This window comes from Crinia signifera, chromosome 3 (genome assembly GCF_055691185.1).
Source record: "Crinia signifera chromosome 3, ASM5569118v1, whole genome shotgun sequence".
Classification (NCBI taxonomy): Eukaryota; Metazoa; Chordata; class Amphibia; order Anura; family Myobatrachidae; genus Crinia; species Crinia signifera.
Genome location: NC_139219.1, coordinates 195,102,935 through 195,125,278, shown reverse-complemented (window position 1 = coordinate 195,125,278; position 22,344 = coordinate 195,102,935). Strand labels below are relative to the sequence as shown.

The following is a 22,344-nucleotide window of genomic DNA, read 5'->3' as shown; positions in this document are numbered from 1 at the left end:
GTGGCGTTAACGGTGGTGGGGGGCCATGAAACTTTTTTTTTAAAACATATTGGCCAATTTCACATTGTCATTTTATTTTAACATTGCTGTCTATGGGAAATCGGGTCCATCGCGTCTTTTAACATTACTGTCTATGGGAAATCGGGTCCATCGTGTCTTTTAACATTACTGTCTATGGGAAATCGTGGGCATCGCGTCGCGGCCCCTTATAACGGCCACGACCGACGCGATGCCCCCGATTTGGGGCTAAATCGCGGGCATCGCGTCGGTCGGGTGTCCTTAAGTTAACCAAACTTAAGGACAAAATCGGCTGCCCGGATAATTCACAAGTACCCAACGTTGGCCCTCCAGATGTTGTGAAACTACACATCCCCCAGCATGCTTTGCCATAGTTTTAGCATTCTCTAATAGCAAAACTGTGGCAAAGCATGCTGGGATGTGTAGTTTCACAACATCTGGAGGGCCAACGTTGGACATGCCTGCTCTAAACCGTTCCTTTGCTGGATGTGGAACTTTTTCTCCTGTAACCTTAGGGGGTGACCACATGTCCTGTGTACAGAACTTGATACACCATTCCTGTGGTATTATCTGCCTTTCTTTATATATTCATCACCCCTGTAAAAGACTCATTAATCTTGAACACTTAGTTTGGGGTAGCCATCAGTTGGATTAAGTTCTGGCCACTTCCCCACATCTTTATTCCATTGGTATTTTCTGAACTCAGTGTCTATCTGTACATACTGTTCTTATTGGTAAGGTCACATAGTGGGAGATTCTCTAAAGCAGAAATTCGATAAAAACCCCGTTATCTGGGTTTTTACCAAATTTCTGTATGCTCCAATGGCCCTCCGCAGTGGCAGCGCTGCAGAGGGAATTTCCCTGTTAAAGCCTATGGGCTTCTTACTGCAGCGCTACTGTGAGAGATCCATCACGGATCCCTCCCAGCATGCCCCCCCCGCCGTCCCCGTCACTCTGCCCATGCGCAGACGGACTCCCGGGTCTCTGACCCAGATGTCCAGCGCCGGTACCGCATTGCAAGGGACAGCTCTTATCGCAAGAACGGTCCCTTGCGTTAATAATCGCATATGTTAGAGCATATGCGATTATTAACAATGCGGTGGTCGGCAAAGGGGAGCACAAATGGGCAGAGGATGTTAGAACATCCCGCCCATAATCACTTACAGATGTGTCCTCCTATATTGTCACTGCTCATTATATTGAGATAGATAGATATATATATATCTATATATATATATATATATATATATATATATATATATATATATATATATATATATATATAGACTAATACCGGCACTCCATGTATCTGGGGGTCAGCTGCCCGGGTGCTGCACTCAGGGGTAAATATAGAGGTAACAATAGTAGCACTCCTAGGGACTTGTAAATGACTGGACACAAACGCAGATTACGCCAACATTTCGGATTTTACTCCGTTGTCAAGTAAAGAACCGGAGTAAAATCCGAAACGTTGGAGTAATCTGCATTTGTGTCCAGTCATTTACAAGTCCCTAGGAGTGCCACTATCGTTACCTCTATATAGATAGATAGATAGATATTTTTTAAACATACTGTAGTCAAATATAGACATATGAGTTGAATACTTGGGTATGAGCAATATTTTATTATATTACGGCTATGCTGCAACTATCTGAGCAACCCTCTTCAATCATATAAACTGATGAAAATATTAGGGGACCCTGGGCTTGATGGGTGGACATTATAATGGGTGAGGTGGGGGCAGTGTCCTGGGGATTTAAGGTGGGGAGGGGAAGTGAGATGGGTCAGTGGGCTGGTTGAGATTGGGAGGTAAGAAGAGAGTGGGTGGCAGTGAGATAATGTGCGACACTGTGCTGTAGAAGAGGGAGACACTGGAATGGGTGTAGGTCGGTGAGCTGGGAGGGGAGGGGCCAAGGGGGTAGAGGGAAACTAAGCTGCGCTTAATGTCAGCAGCCTCCTGAGTACCCCCCAGTCTCCAGGTGCTGCTGCTGCTGCTGCTGCTGCAATATGGTGTGTCCTGGACTACTGTGCTTTAGCCATAGAGGGATTGCTGGCAGCCTAATCCGAGCTTTGAGACGCCTAGCTTAGCGGTAAGCAATTGGAGACAGAGCCTCCCTCAAGCTCACTTTAATTTTCATGCATTTAGGCCAGGAGAACCGTGACCCCACAAAAGGTGGCACCTTTGGGCTGCTGCTCCGGTGGAGCATGTATAGAGCCAGTCCTGATCCCTAACGCAGTATGGATAGGCCATGCAAACTGCTGGTGACACTTCATGAACTAATCATGCCTGCTTGCCTATTGTTTTTCATCTACCGTATTCTTATAATGGTTGTGGTCTCTTTTGACTTTGTGTAAAGTTTACTACTCTATTGTATACAGATTGCCTAGCTGAAGTGGCATTGCATTTACCATGTTGGTGTGCTTAATCTACCATCGAACCAAGTGCTAATGGTCTGATGTAATAAAATTGTGAGACTTTTGTTTTATCGCCTTACATTAACATTAGTCATGATTACCTAGAAAACAAAGATCTGTGCTAAGATTAGCTAGCTGTAACTTCTGGTAAAGTTTATAGAACCATTGCACTTTACCTTAAATAAGACATTTTTAAAGGTTAGCATTTTGCATTTAGAATTATTAAGGTGTTGTGTACTTGTCTTATCTTCAGTAATGCAATCACTGTTGTCTGTTTTGAGAGTACCAAAGTACTTCTAATTTTCTATGTAAATACACCGTTGAGGTGTACACACACACACACACACACACACACACACACACACACACACACACACACACACACGTAATATTTGTATATGTTTATGAATGTGCAGTTAGTACTGTATCAGTTTCTCCTTATTTCCACTAGAGCACTGAAACCATTTAGTGTTCTTGTTTTCAAACTGCTTTCTCTTATTTTGCCTTCTACAGAGTTTTTATTTTTGCCAGTGACAAATAAAAGAACAGATTGTGTAGTATGCACCTTTTGGACAAATGCCTATGTGCTAGGATAAATGCCAAACCCTGTTAACCAATTTAGAACCTGTCTGCAGAGCTCAGTGTTGCTGACATATATGTTGTATTGAACACCAGGTGGCTGTGCTCTAAAGAACAAATCTAGTACGTCGTTACAATGCTGTTCTGTGCTTCTGGGACTGGATGAAGATGATCTGCGTGTCAGTCTAACCACAAGGGTCATGCTTACAACAGCAGGGGGCACCAAAGGCACAGTTATCAAGTAAGATTGCGTTACACTTTTTTTTATTATTTTTCATATCTACATACAAACAATTAAATGATTAGTGATTATTTCTTGAAAAACGACCTCTTCCCCGTGAATAAAAGCCTTATGCTTCTTGAAACTCTTTATCTTATCACTTTGCGGTAATTCATAGCAGCTGACCAAACATGAGAAGCCCGACTCAGATTGCTAAATACAATATACCGTAAATACCTGCACCAAGCCAGACTGTATACATACTGTACCTTTTCAGTTTGGTCTGTTACACACAGGAACCAACAAAAGTAAGAAGGAATGTACTACAGTATGTACAGTCTGACCCTCCGCTCTTGGTTTAGGGTAAATTAGAATTTCAGGCATTGAAAACACAGCCAGATTTCCTTTTAAGCTTTGCATTAAATTATATCTGGAGGTTTTATAGCATGGCGACAGTACATTTCCTATCTATAATGCAAGCACTTATATTTAGTTGTCTGCTAATTAGATATGGTCTTTTTCCATATCCATTTTTTTATATTCAGATTTACTAATCATATGCATTTTTTGTCATTTTTCTCAAGAATGTCATTTTTGTGCAATCTGTTTCTTCTCTGAAGTGCTTTAGTTGAAGCCCGTGAGACTAATATTGTTGTAGTCATGTTTGTATTGGGCTGCTAAAAAGTATTGCAATTTAGAGAATATTCCTAAGGATGTGCTTAAGATGGCAATATGTGCAGTGTGTTGAAGTTAGCAATGTGAAATATTAATCTTCTTAGCAAGCCTTGATTTAAACTTGTTTGAAGTCATTATTTTTGCAATTTTTTTTTCTCAAAACGTTGTGTGTTTTTTTTCCTTTTTAAAACCATATTTTTTATTAAGGAAGGAACAATGTTAAAGTATACAGTTCCATACATGGAGATACACAACTGTCCACAATCATTTCAGATGTACTAATAAATTACTTAACAATAATACATTATATTATCAATAAGAAGTAGGCATGGCCGACATGAAGAAAAATGACAGAGTCCATAATGCCTTCCAAATCTGAAAAACGTCCTCCTTATGAAGAGTAGCCTATAGCCCAGGAGTGGCCAGTTAGCTGTCCTCCAAATGTTGTTGATCTACACACCCAGCATGCTTTGCAGCAAGTTTTAGCATGGCCAAATCCCAAAACTAGCAAATCATGATTCTACAGCAGCTGGAGGGCCACTTTTTGCCCACCTCTGCTCTAGGCAACCCATACAAAAGGCATATAATAATTTGTCCATAAATACAGCTAAAGGAGGAGGGTACCTATTGATCCACATAAGTAAAATATATTTCCAAACAACTGCTGATATAATCTATAGTGGCCTTTTACTGACCTGTAACAGTCTGTTAGATGGAGGCATAAATCACAGAATCGCCATTTCAATTGCAAATAGGTGTAAAGAAATAGGTTATACCAGACTGATAAGCCTGTTAAAAGAAATGAGCAACCGGGGAACACTCCAACATGCAATGCAGGGATGTGGTCTCTGGGTCTCCACACTGCGTGCCCTGATTCAAATAGGCCAATGAAAAACTTTTGCTGTGGTGAAAGATAACCATTAAGGTATATACTAGAAAACTTACAATATACAAAAAGTTTAGCAGTATAATAAAATCATATATTACTGAGTGATTGTGTTGGTGATATTTATTAAATAAAGCAATTAAAAACCACACATTTAAAATTTCCACAACCTGGCAATAGCAAAAGTAGGGAGTGAATAAGCACAAGGGGAGGGATTTTGGGATGAGCTCAAAAACATCTTCTGTTCCAGGAGTACAGGATATGGTAGAGGGGCATGTGAGGACTGGCATGAGAAAATATCTTTTTGAATGCTCTACATTTTGTCTTGAAATATACAGAAATGTCTTCATCTGTGAAATAAGGGTGTGGTGATGCTAGTGGTCAAGAAAGCAGACCTCAAAATAACAAGGAACATTACAGGTCAATGGGCCAAATGTATTTAGCTTTAAAAAGTGGGGCGTAATAAAGTACCAGCCAATCAGCTCTTAACTGCCATGTTAAAGGCTGTGTTTAAGAAATAACAGGAGCTTATTGGTTGGTACTTCAATACTCTTTGGCACTCTCCATTTTATCACTTGTTAAGGCTTAATGCATTTGGCCAAATATGTGGTAAGGTATGGCATAGCTCAAAGTAGGTACTGTAGAGTCGAATGCATGTTGGACTTAATTGTTCCTGCAGTTTGTGCATGCAATGAAATGCGTAAATTCCCAAGTCTGCAAAGTTGTATAGATGTTTGCATTCAAACTTTCCTATTTGTACAAGTGATATCATAGCCATTACCATTACTGCACACTTTACCAGCACAATATTAGGAAAAAGTTCCTTCTGGAAACTGCATTATTTATACCTATGCTGAATTTTAGTTGACACTCTAAGTGAACTTTTCTCATCTGAGAGCCTCATTACAGTTATAACCCTTAATTCACAAATGCATATGTGTTTTTTGTTTGGCTTGACATCGGCCATACTTATGCGCACGTGGGGATTTATTTACAAAGCTGTGGATTTTAAAAGCCGCCATTCCCAGAGAAAAATTAAAGGTGCCTTCTGCAAACTACTGTAACTCATGTTTGGAGCCTTTGAACAATTGCACTACTGATTAGCTAGCTTTGAAAACATGGATGCACTCATTTCAGATTTAAACTTGCTGTGTAACTAATTAACTTGCTTTTCAGTGGGTTTCCCTTTTGTGCCTTTGGGAACAAATAGCTGTTCAAGTTGGAAGTTAATTAGTAGTTGTGCTCTTCCCTTCAGGTTTCCCTCATCTTTTGCTACCCAGAGAATATTGATAATATGAATTGCAAATCTAAGTAAATTCTTAGGATTTCAAAGCTTCGTTGACTTTCATCAGCAATTTCGTGCAATGTCATCCATTGCCTCACAGATTTTAATGTGGACAGTTTGAAGTGCAGCAAGAAGGCAGTAGTATTTCTAACTTGTGTTCTTCATGCCTCTTCTAAAACATTTGATTATAACATACAAAATATCAAAGGACAGTTAGTAACTGTATTTAACTATTCTCTTTAATCACTGTGTGTTTAATGTCAAAGAAAGTTGGAAAACACAAAGTATTTCATTTTGGAAATACTTGCAGACCAAACTCACCATGCACATTACTAATTTATCTCTAAACGGCTGTATTTACAATGACACTGGTAGCAAAAGAAACTTTACTGATGTGGTTTCACATTTGTTTTTGCTTATCTATAATAAGCAAGCCGGAACTTTTGAATTAATTAATGAAAAATGTTACAATACAAGTACTTTTGTTGTCTAGCGAAGGACAAACATTTGTAATCTTCTGAGTGCCTATGTCCTTCAATAAATGCAATATAAAATGCAACGCTAAGAAAACATTTAAACATAATTACAAATAAATCAAAGAATACATTTCTGCATAGTTCCATGATGATAAATATCAAGATGAACAAATATTGCAAATAATATACATCATTGAGGGCAAGATGTATCAAATTGATTTTACAGTGAAATCTCTGAAAAGTACAGTTTTCCGAGGTCTGCATCACCATATGTATGATCAGGGTCCACATCTTATATCAGGGATATCTGTTGTGGCCCACCAGCAGAGCAGTCCCCATAAGTTCTAAAGAGAAGAAGGAACGACTCTCTTTTTTGTTGGGGCACTCTTAGTAAATAATTATAACTAGTAACCTATACAATTATGGTTACTAGACTGTGTGAAATAGATGTATGGAGGGGATTAGGGGTACTAGCTCAGGAATGGGGAATGAAGTGGATAAATGCTAGCCGCACAATATGTTCAAGGGTGGACTGTTCCACCCCAAGGTGAGTTCTGAGCTTTATTTAAAAATTAACCTTTATTAAGTATAAGTTAAAATATTTACTAGACAGACAGACAGTTAACACAAAACATTTAAACAACTTAGGGTAACACCTAAATGTCTGTGCCATTTAGGTGTTACCCTAAGTTGTTTAAATGTTTTGTGTTAACTGTCTGTCTGTCTAGTAAATATTTTAACTTATACTTAATAAAGGTTAATTTTTAAATAAAGCTCAGAACTCACCTTGGGGTGGAACAGTCCACCCTTGAACATATTGTGCGGCTAGCATTTATCCACTTCATTCCCCATTCCTGAGCTAGTACCCCTAATCCCCTCCATACATCTATTTCACACAGTCTAGTAACCATAATTGTATAGGTTACTAGTTATAATTATTTACTAAGAGTGCCCCAACAAAAAAGAGAGTCGTTCCTTCTTCTCTTTAGCATTTATTTTAATAAAATAATTTCCTAGGGAACCTCCTGTTCTCCCGACTAACTTGCATTGTGGATAGTTGAATTATTTGCTCACGTATCAATATACTATCTTCTAACCTGTGCACTGGTCCATCTCCCTCTCCCCCTTTCCCTTAAACGTCACAGTCCCCATAAGTTATCTTGCCCTATTTAGAATTGCTCTTCTTTATTTGCTGCTTGCATGTGCACAGCCCATTGGCTGCCCATGGGTGTTACCACTGCTACAATTCAAACCCACGTAGTGACTTTGCTGGGACATCTTGCTATCGGAGAGCTGTCCCAACATGCACCTGTATGTCCATGTTGACAGTCACAAGTGATTGCTAATCAAGTATCACCATTGGCGTCATGAGTGTCAGGGGTGGAGCTATGCTCAGTGTCTCAAAACCTAGTCGAAAAAAATAAATGCAAATTTTCGATGGCTCTGTATAATCAATGGCGAGAAACGGTCTTGTTATCCGCCATTGATGGTAAAAGTAGTCATAGACCAGGTTGTATTGCGATGGCTGCGTAACATCACACGCAGTTGCTGCAACCCAAATCATGGCGGCCTGGTGCCTGCCTTTGCAGCTAGGCTGGCTGGGCAGGTAGGGAGCTTTGATATCCAGTGATGCCTTTCCATATTAGAGATGCAATTAAAAAACATTGCAGTCGCATCATGGGGCATGCAGGGGTGGCCTTGCGTTCTGCTGGGAGGCCCCGCATGCTAGTAGAAAGAGTTGTCGTTTTTGGGATTGCTTGCAAATTAGGCCCAGTGTCAAGTTAGCCACACTGTACCGATTAGTTTTTCTTTTAAAGAATCTGATTGGCACTTTCTATTGTGCTGACCAGACACAGACACACATTTATCAACCAGATATCAAGTAAAAATTGGTTCTCTTTACCTCTACAAACGCTCAGTCTGGCACACACAGGGCACCAAAGCAGGCACAATGGACACAATTCGTCTAGAAAAAAAAAAACGGTTTTGAACAGCAAACAAAGGGGAAGATGAATTAAGCCTTAACCAGAGATAAATTCAAGGGTTATAAAGAGAGCTAAACGTTCAGCCAATCACCTCCTAACTGCCATATTACAGGTTGTGTTTGAAAAAAGTCAGTTAGGATGTGATTGGCTGGACGTTTATCTCTCTTTATCACCCTTAAATTTATATCTTGTTAAGGCTTAATACATCTGCCCCATTGACTGATAATGAATGTCAGAAATTTTGATGGGTTTTTAAACCACTTTATATGCTTTTGTAATTATTCATTATTGGTTGTTTGCCCATTTACTGTATACTTTGTGACCATTTTGAAAAAAATGTCATGTTAAAGACATTTTGAAAAAATTGTCTATAAATAGCTATGCTATGCTTGATCAGTAAACAAATTAGACCAGATCCAATCTGTTAATCAGTTAATAGAAAATGCTTAGGAATTGATATGTTATTTCTGAGTTGAACAAGACTGTAATGTATATATTTTCAGATAAGTGATACTGTACATACAGTATGCTTCCTTTCTAAAGCGTAAATTGACATGTAGGGCCCACCACGAAATGCAGTGCTAGGGGCCCTTGTAAAGTGGTGTGGCTAATCTCCAGAGGGGGTATGCCCAGCGGCCACAGAGGTTTGGCTAACCCTTAGATAGTGCTGTATTAAATAATGTACCAGATTAATAATGGCAATGCACTGTATAAAATAACACTGTAGCGCCAAGAGGGGTTAGGGCCCCCCGGCAGTGGCAGTGTTTTATTGTGGGCGAGTTCAACCCTGAATCTACCTGGGCATAAGTCAAAATACCCCATGTTAAAATTAGTTTAAAAATTAGTGTTCAGTTTCTGGTGTTTTTTGGGTCTGAATCAGCAAACCAAGGATTTTTAATATGTTGGATTTGGCTGATAATCCGACCCAGGCATCAAGAGAGCTGTGAGTTACCAAAATTAATTGTGACTTCCTTTAACTCTGGGGTGGCCAACTCCAGTCCTCGAGAGCTACCAACAGTTAAAGTTTTCCAGATCTCCTCACAGAATCACAAGTGAAGTAATTAGCTCCACCTGTGGTTCTTTGAAAATGTTTTTTAGCTAGTAATGAGTTCACCTGTGCAGCAGCTAGGTTGTCTGGAAAATGTAAACTGTTGGTAGCTCTTGAGGACCGTGGCTACCACTGCTTTAACTTAATACACACAGCAATACACTATAGGAATTACGTTACATATTTCACATATTTATTTACATATTTCACAAAGGCACATCATGTGTGCAATGTTGTTTTGATTATTCATTTTACACTTTCTGTTAGTGCCATTATGTATTTGTTTCATTATGTAGGAAAGGCTTATTCACTGATACAGTGCAAGTACTTGCTTGACATTGGTACCTTATACTATGTAAAAGGACAGTCAAAGAATAAACATAAATCTTAAGGATTAGCCATGCTGATCTGTGATTATCAGGAGAGACTGTCATGGTACACTACCTGCTCTCTACTTATAAGGTTTCTGTCACTCCTGGTTGTCACATAATAAATCAAGAAATGCTTACAAGAAAAGATGGTCTTACACGCTACTGTAATTGTACAGGAGATATTTTATTTTTGGCATCCTAGTGATTCCAGTCAAAATTGTTTTATAACCCTATTTTAAAATGCATCACTGTGTTGCTATCCTGCATTACTTCATTAACTTTTTAACACTTAATATTCATATTTTCTGTATAATCAGCTTGACAGCGTGACTGCTTATCACTGATTAATGTTTCTTACTTTTCCCTTTACATCAAAACATAGATCAGTCTTCAAAAAATAGCTGCACAATATTATTTTTGCCACACTATTTCAGCATATAGATATGCACTGCCAATCATTATTGTAGTAATATTCAAACGTTGAACCACTTATTTTATAGTGTTATACCTATTTTATTGTGTAAAAGGTAAGATTTTTCTTTTCAACCTTTCCTCAGAATACACATAAATGAAATGTAATCTAATCGGTTTGGCCAAAATTCCGAGACTGAGTGCTAATTTCATTATGTAATATTGATTAGAACAGATAAGAAAAATAATGATTCTTGCTTTTTGAGTTCAGTTATTGCTAATTTGCGTATTCAAGGTAATGCATCTGCATGAATAAACATTATTGTGATTAATTATATATTTCAGTAGTTTAGTAGAATACGGTTTTCCTTTTAACCCCTTCCTGACAGAGCCAGTTTTTGCGTTCCTGACAGAGCCCTTTTTTTCAAATCTGACAGGTATCACTTAAGTGGGGATAACTTTTTTTTGCTTTTACTTATCCCAGTGATTTTGAGATTGTTTTTTCGTGACACATTGTACTTCAAGTTAGTGGTAAATTTTCGTCGATACAGTCTGTGTTTTTTTGTGAAAAATACCAAAATGTCAGAAAAAAATGGAAAATTTAGCAATTTGCAAAATGTTAAATTTTCTGCTTGTGAGACAAATAATCATACCACTCAAAATAGTTAATAACTAACATAGACCATATGTCTACTTTATGTTTCCATCATTATTTCAACTTCCTTTTAATTTTTTTGGACACTAGGAGGCTTACAATATGAATAGCAAATTCTCAAATTTTCAAGAAAATTTCAAACACTGATTTTTTTAGGGACCAGTTCAGTTCTGATGTGACTTTGAGGGACTTGTATGTGAGACACCCCCATAAATGATACCATTTCAAAAACTGCACCCCTCACAGTATTCAAAACAGCATTTTGGAAGTTTGTTAACCCTTTAGGTGTTTCACAGGAATTAAAACAAAGTGTAGGTGAAATTTCAAAATTTCATTTTTTTTGCAGATTTGCAATTTTAATACATTTTTCTAAGGAACACAGTACATTTTACTAGAGAACTGTGACTAAAAATTGATTCCCCCAATTCTTTTGTTTTCATAAATATCCTATATGTGGCCCTAGTGTAAATGCAAAATTACATTTTTTACACAAAAATGCAGTTCTGGCTCAAAATTTTTCATTTTCACAAGGAATGAAGGAGACAAAGCACCCCAAAATCTGTGCCCCAATTTCTCCCGAGTACGGCAATGCCTCACAGGTGACCAAAAAATACCATTTGGGTGCATGGCAGGACTCAGAAAGGAAGGAGTGATTTTTGGATTTTGCAGCTCAGATTCTGGTGGAATGTTGGTGGGTGCTATGTTGCATTAGCAAGACCCCCCAAGCACCAATACAGTGGAACCCCCCCACAAGTGACCCCATTTTGCAAACTACACCCCTCAGGGAATTCATCTAGGGGTATAGTGTACATTTCAAACCCCCAGGGGTTTCACCAATTTTGATACAACTGGGCAGTAAAAATGAAAAATTAAATTTTTTACACAAAAATGCAGTTCTGGCTCAAAATTTTTCATTTTCAGAAGGTATGAAGGAGAAAAAGCACCCCAAAATCTGTGCCCCAATTTCTCCCGAGTATGGCAATGCCTCATATGTGACCAAAAAATACCAGTTGGGTGCATGGCAGGACTCAGAAGGGAAGGAGTGATTTTTGGTGGTGGAATGTTGGTGGGTGCTATGTCGCATTAGCAAGACCCCCAAAGCACCAATACAGTGGAACCCCCCCACAAGTGACCCCATTTTGCAAACTACACCCCTCAGGGAATTCATCTAGGGGTATAGTGTACATTTCAAACCCCCAGGGGTTTCACCAATTTTGATACAAGTGGGCAGTGAAAATGAAAAATTACATTTTTTTACACAAAAATGCAGTTCTGGCTCAAAATTTTTCATTTTCAGAAGGTATGAAGGAGAAAAAGCACCCCAAAATCTGTGCCCCAATTTCTCCCGAGTACGGCAATGCCTCATGTGTGACCAAAAAGTGGCAGGACTCAGAAGGGAAGGAGTGATATTTGGATTTTGCAGCACAAATTCTGGTGGAATGTTGGTGGGTGCTATGTCGCATTAGCAAGACCCCCAAAGCACCAATACAGTGGAACCCCCCCACAAGTGACCCCATTTTGCAAAATACACCCCTCAGGGAATTCATCTAGGGGTATAGTGTACATTTCAAACCCCCAGGGGTTTCACCAATTTTGATACAACTGGGCAGTGAAAATGAAAAATTTCATTTTTTACACAAAAATGCAGTTCTGGCTCAAAATTTTTCATTTTCAGAAGGTATGAAGGAGAAAAAGCACCCCGAAATCTGTGCCCCAATTTCTCCCGAGTACGGCAATGCCTCACATGTGACCGAAAAATACCAGTTGGGTGCATGGCAGGACTCAGAAGGGAAGGAGTGATTTTTGGATTTTGCGGCTCAGATTCTGGTGGAATGAATGGTGGGTGCTATGTGGCATTAGCAAGACCCCCGAAGCACGGTGAAATTATGAACCTAATAATCCATAGATGTGTGGTATATTTTAAAACACTCCTTTATACATAGGCCGGGTTTGTCGGGGCAAGTGTCACACTGGAAAATAGTTTGCTTTCTTATTCCCTTTTTATAGCAAACTTTGCACCTTTTTTGTGTCCTGCCCTTTTTTTTCAGTGGAGGGGATTTCATCAGGAAAATGCTGCCCTGGTACAATACGGGGGCCAGTACTCGAAGTACTGGGGCCCTCTGCCTGCTGGTTCCCAAATACTAGGCCCTTTATGACTTCCTCTTGAAAGTGCATAAATGTCCCCCTCTGGCCGGTAGAACGGAATAGCACGTAAGCGTTATACAGTGCCATCTGGATGATATACACGGCCAGCTTCTTGTACCAGATTTTTGTTTTCCGCAAGGCACTGTACGGCTTCAGTACCTGATCTGAAAGATCCACTCCGCCCATGTACTTATTGTAATCCAGGATACAATTAGGTTTGGAGGTGTGGGTACTGGTACCTCGTACAGGGACGGAGGTGGTACTGTCTCCGAGAATTGTTGTCAGTATAAGGACATCCCTCTTGTCCTTATATTTGACCAACAACATATTTTCGGTGCATATTCCCCTGCTTTCACCCCTTCTCATTACTTGGGCAATGTGCGTTTTTGGGAGGCCTCTTTGGTTCTTGCGCACAGTACCGCAAGCTGCTGTACCTCTTGAACCAAGGGCCTTAAACAGGGGGATGCTGGTGTAAAAGTTATCCACATAGAGGTGATAACCTTTATCCAGGAAGGGGTGCACTAAATCCCAGACAATTTTTCCACTAACACCTACGAGGGAGGGGGGGCATTCTGGCGGTTCAATTCTTGAATCCTTCCCTTCATATACCCTAAACATGTGGGTGTACCCTGAGGTGCTTTCACACAGCTTATACATTTTTATGCCATACCTTGCCCTCTTACTGGGAAGGTACTGGCGGAATTTAACCCTTCCTTTAAAATGTATAAGGGACTCGTCAATACAAATAAATTTTTCAGGGATGTACATCTCTGCAAATTTGGCACTGAAATGATCAATGACCGGCCTGACTTTGAATAGCCGGTCAAAGGTGGGATCATCTCTGGGAGGGCACTGTGCATTATCGTTGTAATGCAAAAATTTAAGGATCGTCTCAAATCGAGCCCGGGGCATGGCCATACGGTAAAATGGGGTGCTGTACAGAACATCTGTACTCCAATATTGCCTAATTTCTGGCTTTTTTACTATGCCCATATGAATCACCAGACCCCAAAACGTCATCATCTCTACTGCATCTACAGGGGTCCACCTAGCAAATGATGACGTGGGGTTTTGAGCAATAAACTGCTGGGCATATAATTTAGTTTGGTCCACCATTAAATTTATAAAATCATCAGAGAAAAATAATTTGAAAGTCAATTTCTCTGAGACCTGTGGAATCAAATTGGATTCCTGGCATGGCCAAAAACTCAGGAACCTGGGGCTCAAAATTGTCTGGTGGTGGGGTCCATACGAGATCAATTATTGGGGGGGTCTCAGCTGCTCTACGGGGGCGTCTTTGAGGGGGTCCCTCATCACCAGAGGAGGAAGAGGAGCTTAAGACAAATCCTTCAAATTCCCCGCTTGCATCACTGGCTGTGTCAGAGTCAGAGGCAAGCATGGCATATGCCTCCTCCGCTGAATACATTCTTCTGGATGACTGGGATGACATTTGGGATGACATTTGGGATGACATTTGGGATGCCATTTTTATTTTTGTGTTACTGGTAGTGAAATGTTTCAACACGTGTATAGTGTAGGGGGGGGTACAAACTTTATTTCAACCCGGGGGGTATGTAGTGTGTAGTGTGTAGTGTGTATGTAGTGCAGAAAAAAAAAAAATACTTTATACAGGAATTTGATCCCAATAAAAAAAAAAAAAATTGAAGGGGTTAAAAAAAAAAAAAAAAGGTCCTGCGCCAAAAATTGAGCACAGATGTTGGTCAGTAACGTCCGTCACTGAACAGCGCTCAAAGGCAACAGGAATTTGATAAAAAAAAAAAAAAATAGATCAACCCTGTGCCGAAAAAGCTGATCAGTGATGTACGTCACTGATCAGCGCACAGTGGCCACAGGACACCCACAAAATCACAGTGTGTGTAAAAAAAAAATTAAAAAAAGACCCCACAGCACTCTAAAAAAAAAAAAAAGGTGATCAGTGATGCGACACTGATTACCAGTGAGGGGCAGCAGGTGCACAACCTTTGGTGCAACTGACAGGTATATATAAAAAAAAAAAAACCCTGCGCCCCCAAAAAGTTGCTGATCAGCACAGATATACTGATCAGCACAAAAGGGGGGGGTAGCAGACACAAAATATACACTCTCTATCACTCTCTGTCACTATCTCTCTATCTCTCACTATCTATCACTATCTATCACTATCTATCACTCGAGGACACTGCAGCAGCAGCACTGACAGTTATATATATAAATAAAAAAAACCTGCACCCCCAAAAAGGGGGGGTAGCAGACACAAATCTCTCTATCTCTCACTATCTCTCACTATCTCTCACTATCTCTCACTATCTCTCACTATCTATCACTATCTATCACTCTATGACACTGCAGCAGCAGCACTGACAGTTATTTATATATAAAAAACCCCTGCACCCCCAAAAAGGGGGGGTAGCAGACACAAAATATAGCTCTCTCTGTCACTATCTCTCTATCTCTCTCTATCTATCTCTCTCTCTATCTCTCTATCTCTCTATCACACTGCAGCAGCAGCAGGAAGTCCCAAGAAGTCAGATCCAGGAAGCGTCCAGCACGCTACAAGCAGTGATCAGGTGATCAGGTAAGGTATTTGCAAGGATCAGGTAAGTATTAGCAAGGATCAGGTCAGTATCACGGCAGATAGGCACGGTGACCGCTCTGCACGCTATTCCAGACCGGAATGGCGTCTGCAGCGCAGTCACCGTTAGTTTCAATGTCGCGCCTTGGCTGTGATTGGTCCGTGGGTCCCACGGACCAATCACAGCCTTGGGGGCAGGTGGGGTGAGGGTGGGGTGAGGTGTCATCGTCACCGATGACCCCCTCATGCCCCCTGACGCCCGGCGGTGATTGACACCTGTGTTACCGAGCGTCTGATTCGCTGGTAACACAGGAAAACGCTGTGAATGGCTGTACACACTGAACAGCCAATCACAGCGATCGCCGACGGGGGGGCGGCATCGCAGCCCCCCCTGGGCATGCAGGGACATGTCTGCTGTCAGGGACAGCAGACATCGTCTCTCTGTCACTGCGTCTCTAGACGCAGTGACAGTTTAAAGTCATGACGTACATTTATGCCATGTGTCGGGAAGTACATCCCGGCCATGACGTAAATGTACGTCAAATGTCGGGAAGGGGTTAATACAAATAGTTTTATAAATGTTCTTGCCATTGGAGCTAAGAAGCTTCAGAAGTGATAAAATGGAGAGTGATAAACAGCCAGCCAATCAGCTTCTACCTGCCATGTCACAGACTGTGTTTGAAAAATGTCAGACAGGAGCTGATTGGTTGGTTGTTTATCACTCTCCATTTTATCACTTTTGAAGCTTAGCGCATCTGGCCCTAAATGTCTAATTTACTAAATGTAATATTTGGTACTTGTTTCCTAGCACGGCGCCCATCACATACCATACTAAGTGGTGTGCGATGCGATGCAATATTCATGTTAAATTAACAGGAGTGCTTTTACAATGAAATATCGCATAGCATTGTATGCCAGCAAATGGCATGCGATGGGATTTTTAATTGTACAAGCACCCTGATGGGTGCTTACAATGTTAAATGCACCCCCATTGTCAACGCCACCCCCACTGTCAAGGCCAACCCGAAGGGTGCCGAGCCCGCGAGTGGCGGCGGTTCTCGTCCTCCGACATTTTCATACCCCCACTATCCACGTCGGCGTGGAGTTGATTTTGGATAGTGTGGCGAGCCACTGAACCTGAAGCGTGGCGAGCGGATGCGGAATACAAGCCTGAAGCGTGGCGAGGGGACGCGTAATACATGTAAATGAAACAGCGTACCCTCGCAGGGCACGTTGTGCTCGCCACGCTTTGGGCTCGCTACGCTCGCCACACTATCTAAGCTCAACTCCACGCTGATGTGGATAGTGGGGGTATGAATAGGTCGGAGGACGCATACCGCTGCCCCTCACGGGCTCGCTACGCTCACCACACTTCGGGGTGGCGTTGCCAATGAGGGTTCCTTTTTACATTGAAAGCACCCATCAGGGTGCTTGTACAATAAAAAATCGCATCGCATGCCGCTATATGCGATTGTATAAGATGTACTACGATCAAAATCGTGGGCGCTGTGCTAGGAAACAAGTACCTAATATTTTTCTCCAAATTTATGTAAAAACCTTTATCCTTGCCATGGAACCACTGCACTAGAGTCTTTACTTAGCTGACAAACATCAGTACTGTAAAAGTTTTTTTTTTTAAACAATTATTAGTTAATAGCGAGCTTATATTTCCCAACAATGATTTATACATTGGGAGTATATATGGTTTAATTCACAATAATACAATTTACTTTACCTGCCATCTTATTCTGATATGGTGAAGGGTTTCATAAGATATGGTTTATTTACAGAAAAGCAAATGGACCGCAACTATTGGAGCTTAGCTTTCTAAGAGGATTACAGAGTTTAAAAGGCCAGTAGTATCAAACGTGAAAGGTTATGTCGAGAGCAATAATCAAATGGAGACATAGACAACATTGCCCTAAACAATACTCAGCCTGCAAAATAATTGAAATTTGTCAAACTTGTTGCACACTTTTACCTTCATAATACCCACCAAATATATGTTAAATAATAATATGTAAGTTATAGGTATATCCATAGGAAGGGGTCCAACACAAGTTCAGTATAACCCTTTCAAAAATACAGATTTCTTTTTTGGCAGTCATCACCTTTTATATGCCACTAGTTCGAAACTACGAAAAGAGATCACAGCTAAATATTTATGCAGTTGGCACTTTTTAGGGTACCGCTACCTCAACTTGGAAATAAATCTCGAGTTTCATTTTTTTGTGCATGTGGGTGAGATACATATTTACCTGTAATTTGTTGCAAAAGAATCTTATGTGGGAAAAGTGTGTTAGCGGACAATTTTGGCAAAATTTTCGCCAAAAAGCCAAATCGCCCTCTATTAAATGTCACCCTTGGTGTCAGACAACAGATAATTGCCCCATCTAGTCTGCCTTAAACACATACCTACACACTAGGGATACTTTTTGTGAGAAAAAACCTGCAAGCATAATTTAAGATGTTTTTGAAGGGAACCCACACAAGCACAGGAAGAATATGCAAACTCAGATTCTATCTTATAGAAAATGCTAAAATAAATAAATTATTTGGATTGGTTGCTTTGAGCAACATCATATCTTCAATAGAACTCCCATCTTAGTAAATGTACCCCTCAGTCTCACATAGATACACATGGCACATATCAAATTAATCAGCAATCCTTGTGCACACTAGTCATTATAGCTGAAAAGCATTTTTGGCAAAAAAGAGGCCTGGAGCTAGCATGAAGTCACTGGAGTGGTGTGATGGCCACCTATCCATGCCCCTAGCACAAAGCATACCAAATTAACAAGTATAAACATTGTTTGTGATGTTTGACGTTCCAGTAATAGGCCGTGTACGTAACATATGGTAATGATATTTTGAGTGTGGAACAGTTTTAAGAAGAAAGTGGTGTCAGCTCAGAAGTGGTTCAACACCTTGTAAATCCTCTGTCTTTTTTATATCATATTTGGTTATGAAAAATGTATGTTTTTCTTTCAGGGTGCCACTGAAAGTGGAGCAGGCAAACAATGCTCGAGATGCGCTGGCAAAGGCGGTATACAGCCGGCTGTTTGATCATGTGGTCAACCGCGTAAATCAGTGCTTTCCTTTTGAACGTTCTACTTTCTTTATTGGCGTTTTAGACATTGCTGGTTTTGGTAAGTAATCTAAGTGATTATTAATGGTTAGTTTATGCCTGTAAGTTATGATATGTTATTATTGGACTATACCTTTGTAGCCTTTTTGTGGCATGTGTGATCAACTAGATGCTATCGGCCAATAACATAAGGGATCCAGGATAAGCTCTGCAAAAATGGGTCTCCTGGGACTGCTTGTTTGGGATTTATGTTTCACATGCTAGACACCTAAAGCATAATCCCCAACAAGAGCTATGGGCCTAATAGAAAAGCCCTGATGTAATTTTAGCCACAGAAATTCACCATGGCTAACAGAACATCATTCAATTGTAATATAAAGCTTTAATAAGTTCTTATTACACTCATAGCAGACACTCCATATAAGCGCTTACAAAACAATGAATGCACTTGTGGGCAATTATTAGCAGTGCGTTGTTCTCCTTTTTAGCACTCATGTTGTTCTTGTATTCTGTTCAATGTTTTACTTACACCTCTTGTGTCTATTTCTCTCAATGCCATTAGCATTCTATTGAATGCCTTTAGTCATATAACCAGATGCCCTTCTTCTGAAATGTTATTAATGTATCATCTTTGCAATTAACCTGCAGTGTTCTTGGGAATAAAGGTGTAAATTAATATTAGGCTCATGTTCATCCTTCTATCAGAACAGAACATTTCTGCACAATGCAATAGCAACAGCTATTCCTGAAAGCTAATAACCGTATAATTAATGACTTCAGTGTTTACTGGGATTACACCAAGCAATGTGCGAATAATTCAGTAAAATGTAACAACAGTCTATAAACCCAGGTACTAAAAAACTGAAACCTTACTTGCTCCCACAAATTTAGCAAAGGTGGGGTCTCTAAGGTTCTCACTCCCCTGGTTTTTCAGCTTCTTCTCACTTTTGCAGAAACTGAGAATTTTGACCACTGATTGGATCTCAGGGACATAGTACTTATAGGGGTGTATTCAATCCCGGGTCATGACTGTCGATCCATCCCAACAGCCGTGACCCTGGCCCATTTTAGATTTGCTCAACAGCATATCACCAGGCAGAATTCAATGTCCCGGCTGGCGATCGTCAAAAAGTGGGCGTGTCTGCATAAAAGGCCGGGGATTGTCGAGATTCAGCCGTGATTGCGACAGTTCACAGCCGTAATCGACAAAATGGTCCAACCAGCTACCTATATTAATTAGCAATTAATAGAAATTTGAATGTGTTTAGTCATAAAAATCTGTGAAATGTGTGGAGCAATAAAAATAATAAAATGTGCCAGACTTTTATTTCCTACAATTTTGGTAGGGTGTTCAAGTGGTTAATGCGCATCAATTATAAAAATGCAGCCAGCTGATAAACCATAGGGAGGATACCTTCCCCCTGGGGATAGAATTCTGTATTGTGGATATATGGCACAGCTTGGCGCAAGTTCATAAATGAAAATGTGAGTTGTTTGAATTTAAAACAACATTTATTGACATCAAATATTTTTTTTAAAACAAATTTTTTAAGAACAAATATTTTATACATACAAGGTGCACATGGACATAAAAAAGCTCTTTAGCAGATATGGAAAGAATACCTCACCCTATAGCTGGATTGCGGTGGGCTATGACTTTGGAAATCAAATCTGCGGCACCACCGCAGAGGATTTTAGGGTAGAGGTCCCAGTAGAAAAAGTGCAAATGCGTCCCTTTCCAATGGATGTCCAGGTGTCCAAATTTAGGTGTGTGTACACCAGCGTATAGCAGCAACGCGTTTCGGGGAGCAATCCCCTTCTTCAGGCTGTATGCTGTGCCTGTGCTGGTTGGGGGTATTTATACCCCTTTCCTGATTGCTGAATTAGAGTACTGACCAATCGAAATTGCGGCAATTTCCCGCAATTTCTCCGCTTACCGAAAGCGACCTGCGTTCCAGCAGTCACTTCCGGTTTGCATTCCACCTCTTTTCTGCTGTCTAACATGTTTTTCCTCCAGGCGCTGTTACCGGAAGTGTTCTGCGTTCCAGCAGACACTTCCGGTTTGCGTTCCACCTGCGTTTCCGCACTTTGGTGCTTTCTGTTGCGGCTGGGCTCCGGGGTCTCTGTGTTGTCAACAACCTTCACTGGCGTCCCTTTCTTTAGAAGTGCTTGTGAAGGCTTGGTTCTTTTGTTTCCCATCTTTCTGGATTATCGTTCTTCCTTTAATGGATGTTCCGGCCGCCATGTTTAATATGGGCAAAGTAAGGGCAGGACGATTCTCATGATGTTTTTACATTCCAATTCCACTTATTACTCTCCTCACCTACTTTGCCGTACTTTGTATTCCGGCATGGTCCATCCCTTTTACCGGGAGAGTAATGATTAACAGATAATCCACTTTACAATTTTTTCCGGAAATACATAGAAAAATAGAACAGAAAGAGAACATGTTAGAGGTATAAATTAAACAGATAAATCATTAAAAGCTTCTAAAAAAACTGATATTAATACTAGTAAAAGGTTAAAATATTACTCTTCTAAAAACCATTTGAGTTCAAAGTCAACATTGTGACCATTAGGTAAAAGTGTGTCTAAAAGAAAGATCCATTTTATTTAGTTTTTTTGCCAAAATGGTTTCCACATCACGGTTTTTCCAGTGGGCATTGACCTGTTGGATTCCTATGAATCTTTTAATGGCGCTTTCGCATTTTTTGTGATGTTTTAAAAAATGCTCCGACAATGGGTGGGTAATTGCGCCTTTGCGGATATTGTATATATGCGGAAATCCAACAGGTCAATGCCCACTGGAAAAACCGTGATGTGGAAACCATTTTGGCAAAAAACGAAATGAAATGGATCTTTCTTTTAGACACACTTTTACCTAATGGTCACAATGTTGACTTTGAACTCAAATGGTTTTTAGAAGAGTAATATTTTAAACTTTTACTAGTATTAATATCAGTTTTTTAGAAGCTTTTAATGATTTATCTGTTTAATTTATACCTCTAACATGTTCTCTTTCTGTTCTATTTTTCTATGTATTTCCGGAAAAAATTGTAAAGTGGATTATCTGTTAATCATTACTCTCCCGGTAAAAGGGATGGACCATGCCGGAATACAAAGTACGGCAAAGTAGGTGAGGAGAGTAATGAGTGGAATTGGAATGTAAAAACATCATGAGAATCGTCCTGCCCTTACTTTGCCCATATTAAACATGGCGGCCGGAACATCCATTAAATCTTCTAAAGGAAGAACGATAATCCAGAAAGATGGGAAACAAAAGAACCAAGCCTTCACAAGCACTTCTAAAGAAAGGGACGCCAGTGAAGGTTGTTGACAACACAGAGACCCCGGAGCCCAGCCGCAACAGAAAGCACCAAAGTGCGGAAACGCAGGTGGAACGCAAACCGGAAGTGTCTGCTGGAACGCAGAACACTTCCGGTAACAGCGCCTGGAGGAAAAACATGTTAGACAGCAGAAAAGAGGTGGAACGCAAACCGGAAGTGACTGCTGGA

General features: G+C 40.3%; 1 protein-coding gene across 7 annotated transcripts in view; it reads left to right on the top strand.

Annotated features, from left to right (window-relative positions):
- Positions 1 to 22,344, top strand: part of MYO6 (myosin VI) — a 223,367-nt gene that overhangs the window by 117,774 nt on the left and 83,249 nt on the right. For all 7 annotated transcript variants that reach the window (XR_014471746.1, XM_083177172.1, XM_083177171.1 and 4 more), the window contains exons 12-13: positions 3,109 to 3,253; positions 18,733 to 18,890. Coding sequence is in view for 6 of the 7 variants with exons in the window: in XM_083177172.1 (XP_083033298.1) it covers positions 3,109 to 3,253; positions 18,733 to 18,890 (303 nt within the window). In the remaining variant the exon portion in view is untranslated. The remainder of the gene's footprint in view (positions 1 to 3,108; positions 3,254 to 18,732; positions 18,891 to 22,344) is intronic.